This window comes from Monodelphis domestica, chromosome 6 (genome assembly GCF_027887165.1).
Source record: "Monodelphis domestica isolate mMonDom1 chromosome 6, mMonDom1.pri, whole genome shotgun sequence".
Classification (NCBI taxonomy): Eukaryota; Metazoa; Chordata; class Mammalia; order Didelphimorphia; family Didelphidae; genus Monodelphis; species Monodelphis domestica.
The window spans coordinates 247,065,250-247,071,436 of NC_077232.1; the positions used below are offsets into that span (position 1 = coordinate 247,065,250).

General features: G+C 49.7%; 1 protein-coding gene across 1 annotated transcript; it reads left to right on the forward strand.

Annotated features, from left to right (window-relative positions):
- The first annotated feature begins 322 nt into the window (after positions 1-322).
- NEUROG2 (neurogenin 2) lies at positions 323-3,437 on the forward strand. The gene is made up of 2 exons (XM_003341406.4): positions 323-752; positions 1,349-3,437. The coding sequence occupies exon 2, from the start codon at positions 1,380-1,382 to the stop codon at positions 2,268-2,270; it is 891 nt and encodes a 296-aa protein (XP_003341454.1). The 5' UTR covers positions 323-752; positions 1,349-1,379; the 3' UTR covers positions 2,271-3,437.
- Positions 3,438-6,187: the final 2,750 nt, after the last annotated feature.

Sequence of the window (6,187 nt, forward strand, 5' to 3'; positions counted from 1 at the left end):
GAGCCACCAATCACAAAGCGGAGCGGCGGCGGCGGCGGCGGCGGCGACAACAGCAGCTTTAGCCGCCGCCGCAGCCGCCGCAGCTTGGGCAGCCTGGGTTGCAGCTCCCAGCTTCGACTGGAGCTTTAGAACCACTTTATGCTGATTAGATAAAGAGGAGGGGGGGTGGAAGAGGGGGAGGATGGATGGATGGCAGCATAGGGGAGGGGGGAAGGGGCTAAGAAAGAGAAAGAAATGAGTGATGATAATGCAATGAAAAGAATAAACCCGGGGAGGGAAGAGGGGGGAGGGAGGAGGAGGAGGACAGGGGGTGGGGGATCTGGGGGGCCCCGGGGGCAGATTTGATTGTTTTCTTGGTAGTATATAAGGGGTTTTAAGGAGAGTCGTGTGCCAGACACACAAGCCATTGAACCACAAGCAGCTTCATTTTAACTGGAGTGGCGAGGAGTCGCGTGCCAGGAGTTGCACCACCGGGGACTGACTGACAGACAGACACGCAACATCACCAAAACACACAAGACCAAGGGAGCAGCCGCCGCCAAGGGCCCTTGCATCGACTCTTGGCAAAGGGGCCCTTGGGGAGGAGCTCACCGGGACAAGCACAGCAGCAGCAGCACGCGGTCGCTCTCCAGGTGGCGAGTACAGTCCGGCCGTTCCAGGACGCGGAGAAGTTCAGGGCACAGGCAACACAGGCACAGCTCAAACCAGAGGGAGCGAGCGATTGATTATAAGACGCAATTAAAGCGAGCCGAGTAAGTTTCAGGGCTGCGGCAGCCTTTTGGGAGCTCTTCTTCCTTCCCTTATTTCCCCATACCTTGTATGATCATTCTTTAACCCCTGTGATCGCTTTGTCTGCTGCCTTTCGCCTCTGAGATGCTCAGACTCCAGGGACCTCAGGGGGCTTTCCCGTGCGATCAAATTGCGCTCCAAGTGTGTATGGGTGGGTGAGAAGACATATCTATCTATAAGACCTATCCAGTAGTTCAAGAAGAATAGGGTGCAGTAGGGGGCTAAACACAGTCGCACGGGGGCGCAAAGAGGCGAGGTGTGTGAGCCCAGAAAAGCCATCGATTAAACCTTCCCCCGAAGGTGCAGTCGACGGAAGGTGCAAAGACTATTGGACTCTCCAGGAAGGCTGGGTTGGGTTTTAAGAATCTCTCTGTCTCTGTCTCTGTCTCTCTTTGTCGCTCTTTCTGCACCTATCCCCTCTCTCCCTCTCTGTCTCTAGACTTTCAAGGAAAGTCCTTTCAGTTGGTCAAAGCAACTGTCATTTCAATCCGAAGCTACCTGCAGCCAGAGATAACATGTCGTTACTGAGTTGATCTGTGTTTCTGCCCTTTCCTGCCAGTTCGGTGCCTTCCCTTCGCTCGCGGGCAGAAATGTTCGTCAAATCCGAAACCCTGGAGATGAAAGAAGAGGAGGATGTCTTGGTGCTCTTGGGCTCGTCCTCCCCTTCCTCGTCTTCCCTGACCCCGCTAACTTCCAGCTCTGAAGAAGAGGAGGAAGAGGACTTGGACGCGCCTTCCAGAGGGCGGCGGCCTCGATTGGCTGAAGCCGAGCAAGTGTCCAGAGCGGGGATCGGCGGAGAAGGAGGGGGCGGCGGCGGAGGCGGCGGGGCAGAAGTTTGCAAGCCAGCCACTCGCCTCCTGAGCCTGTCTCATGAGTGCAAGCGCCGGCCGAGCCGGGCCCGAGGGAGTTCCCGGGGCGCCAAGACGGCGGAGACGGTACAGAGGATCAAAAAGACGCGGAGGCTCAAGGCCAACAACCGCGAACGTAATCGGATGCACAACCTGAACGCGGCGCTGGACGCGCTGCGCGAGGTGCTGCCCACGTTCCCCGAAGACGCCAAGCTCACCAAGATCGAGACTCTGCGCTTCGCCCACAACTACATCTGGGCTCTCACTGAGACCCTGCGGCTGGCAGATCACTGCGGCGCCGGGGGCGTGGGCGGCGCCGCTGGCGGCCTGCCCGGGGCGCTCTTCTCGGACGCCGCCGCTGCAGCCGCGCTGCTGAGCCCCGGGGGAGCGAGCGCGGCCCTGAGCAGCTGCGGCGCAGACAGCCCCTCGCCAGCCTCCACTTGGAGCTGCAGCGACAGCCCGGCGTCCGCGTCTTGCACGCCCTCCAGTTCCACCTCCCCCTATAGCTGCACTTTATCGCCCGCCAGCCCGGCCAGCTCCGGGGGCGGCTCCGACTTGGACTACTGGCAGCCCCCGCCCCCAGACAAACACCGTTATGCACCTCTGCACCCCATAGTCAGGGACTGTATGTAACACCACGGCTGTCCACAATGCATCCTGCGGCCCCCTCCCCCATACACACACCTTCAGTCATCCCCTGTTCCCCCCACACCTGCTCATCAGCTCACTTGACAGTCTAGTTGTATGTAACATGGTGGCAAAGTCCATTGGTTGTGTTTGCTCTGGGTTTCCTTCTTCCGAGTGGACTCCTGGGTAACTTGGGGGTGGGGGTGAGGAAAGGGGTGGGGGTGATGATGGTGCAAGAAGGGGCTCTGCCTCGGAGAAATGGGTTCGAATTCCGCATTGTTCTGGATTCAGTAACTAAAGACCACACCGCTTGGCAGAGGCGCGGGCGGGGGCGGAGGGAACCAGCCAGCCTACGCAACCACAGATCCGCCCCTCCCCTCCCCCTTTCTCTTTTGGTCTCCTCCATGTGAACCTCGGAGGGGGAACGCAACTGGTTCGTGTGATCTTGTCACCTTTGGATCTCCGTAAAGATGTTAATGTCGGCGAGAAAGAACTGTGTCAGCATCTGAATGATATGACCGGTAACAATATTATCCACAGCTTTGCAAGGGCTAGAGCATCTGCTTTCTTCCCATTGCTGCCCGCAGCCTGTGGGAATTTCACCTGTCAAACCAAACTTTCCCTCTCTGACGTGCACTTTGCTCAGTTTCCCAGATTTGTCACAATGCCCTTTGTGCAGCCCTTCTCTTTCCTTTTTCTTCTCCATTTTGCCATCTGTCTCTTATGATTTATAAGGGGAAAATGTTGTTTTGTTAGAGGGCCAGGTTAGAAGTCATTGTATAATTTGTAGGCTTTGTAATGATTGAATGCAAGCGTGGAAATTTAGGCTGAACTCTCTATCAAAAGGAAAAAATGTGGAGGAAAAGGGAAAAATCGGGAGGGAGGGTTGCTTCATGCATTATTTATCTCGACCTTTTGGGGGAGGAGGAACTCCCCCATTCTTTCAAGAGATTAAAAATAAATCAACAGACTGAAAACCTAAGCAGACACGGAGCATTACCGCGACCAGCCACACACGTGGTCCCTTCTATTTATTATAAAGAAAGATTTCATGGGAAAAGTATGTATTTTTTGTATATTTTACAGAGTTTATTCTAGTATGTATTTACAGCCCGATAAATAAGGGGGAAAACTTCTTGTGACTAAAATATAAATAAAGTCTAATTTTCATAACCTTGGTGTCGTAAGATGTTTTGACCACTAGGGCTTTTAGTCATAGATTGAGTTGTGTGTTGGGAATTGATGAAGCTTAGGTTTTGAAAGCGTTGCCCTTGTGGGTCGCTGACGTCATCCCCAAGGAGAGTACCAGAAGGAGGTACAGATGTGTAATTACGACAACACAAGATGGGGGGGGGGGGAGGCAAAAACAAATCCAAAGGAAAACGGAATCATCTGAGAAAGAATCAGGGCGATAGGAGGTGCCCTCGTTGCAAGTGCAAATTTAAATATCTTTTTCAAAAATCAATTTCTGCTCGATTAAAGTCACCAATTGAAATGGAAACTACAATCTTAGAAGCAACGTGTTCCAACGTTCCTTTTACATGGCTAAAAAACTTAAAGCAGAGAAATTGAGATTTCATGATGCAGTGAAAGGTTGGGGAGTCAAAAGACTTGGGTCCTAGTCACAGCTCTGTCACCAAGTATGATGCTGCAAGTCACAACGACATGTTTCCTCATCTGAAGAAAAAGTGTCGGATTAGTTGATCTCAGAGGACCCTTCAAGTCCTAATATTCCAGTAGTCTAAACAAACAATCTGTTATGCCTATGCATACATGATCCATGAAAAGTGACTTCAGATAGTCCATTTTTAACCTTCAAACTGGAGAAAGCAAGTAAATAGCAGGGGTCCAAGGAAAGGGGAGGGATAAGAAGCAATTGGTACAGAAAGACATGTATACTTCAGTTTTCCAATCTGAGAACAATCCATTTTTGTAAACAGAAAGCAAGCTAACCTCTAAACCAGCTCTCTTCTCTTTCTCCCCCTCCCTATCTCACGTGGTCAGTTCCACATCTCTGATCTATGTAAAGGATTAAGCATCCTCAAGCTTGGGAAGGTCTGGGACAGGGAGATGTTCAAGTTGAGATCCCAAGTCTTTAGAGTATCTTAATGAAGCTAGAGAAGATTTTGTTTTGGTTGAGATTGACCTGTGCTTTGTATCTCAGGTTTTTGAAGCTCTCCCTCTCATCTACTGATGTCATTATTGTTTTACATCAACCTCCACCATCATCCTCAACCCCTAATTCCACCATCTTCTTCCCTCTTCCGTCAACATCAGCATTATCATTTATGCTTCTCATCTAGTTCATATCCTGTGCTTTTATAGATGAAATGATCTAGTTTCATGGAGTAGAATTTACTTTTAAACCAGTCTGTGATCACAGATATATGCAATTGGTATAACTATAGCTCTTCCACTTCTAAAATTCCATGCCTAATCCTTCACGATCCCATTTGGAGTTTTCTTGGCAAAGATACTGATTGCTTTGCCATTCCCTTCTTCATTGAAGGAAATTTCAGGCAATCAGGGTTAAGTGACTTGCCCAGAGTCACACAGCTAGTATGTATCTGAGATCAAATTTGAACTCAGATCTTCCTGACTCCAAGTCTAGTTTACTATCCACTGAGCTACCTAGCTGCTTCCATCCATGATGATATGTTGCTCAGCTATTGCCGGTTAAGCTATTATCAGCAAGAAAGTGTTGTTTCCTCAAAACTTTCCTAGAGTCCTAAATCTAATCTAACCTACTCTCCCCTACCACTTCCAAATGATAGTACTGAGGAACAGTAATCCATAGGTCATGATATCCACAGATAAGTTTCTGCTTGTTATTATACCCACCAATGCTTGCCTTCCATTTCTATTTCTTTCTTTTCTAAAACAAAACTAGAGACCTAAGGTCTCACCCCAAAGTTGACTGGAATGGCCAAAGTCCAACAGTAAGGAACTAGTCACTTTTCCATTCTTCTCTCAGGTCTCATGGAAAAGGTGCCTAGCCTCCTTGCCTGGCTATGGATGAAGGACAAGGGCTTTGAAGCGATGTCAGAGGCTAGCACACCCATCCCCATATCACTTAACATTCCTGGAATCAATTTCATCATCAGTAAAATTGGGGAGGAGTTAGACCAGAGAGCCTTAAGATCCTTCTAGATCTAAGATCCTGTGACTCTAGGACCCCAAACTTGAAACAATTAAATGTGACATGTCCTTTGGGTTCCTTGCAAATATATTAGGTGCTAGAAGAATGTTTATTGAATAGAATTGGGTGGCTCAGCCACAAATGGCTTACCAAATCTTCCTTTCAATGCCAATTTAGAGAATGTAGGGGAGAATTCAAGGATTAATGTTATAATTAGATCTTGGGAAAGACCACAGCAGATCTCTAAATTAGGGAACTTAGAAGAGCCTTAACTGTTTGAGGAGAAGGTGCTTCCCCCCTTCCCCCTTTTTCTTCATGTCATGTCCTCTTCTCCCTTATTTTAAGACCCACATCATACTAAGATCTTGCATAGGTCTTTCCCACCAGTTCTGCCAAAGTCTTGCATCCTCAGTGTGCCCCAAAGAGCTGTCTGGAGCCTTTTGTGGTTCTCCCTTAGAGGGCTACAAATCCTTTGGGTGTTGAGTTGGAGCAAAGGGGGAGCAGCAAACTCGGAACAGGCCCTAGGTTGGCTGTGGGCAGGAAGAGCCAGAGTAAAGAAGTTGCTAGTCTTGCCCATCCCTCGGGAATCTCCCAGCCTGCTCCTCTGCATCTTTGTCTCCGGGGTGCTCCAGCAAGGGTGTAAGGTGTCTTCAGGCGCTGTCTGGTCTAGAGATCACTGAGACTGCTAGGTGACAGAGGAAGGAAAGAGGGTAAAGAGCCAAGGTTAAACTGACCCCTGGCTGGCCTTCTAAGAGTCTGGCCAATGATCTGCACCTGATCTCCC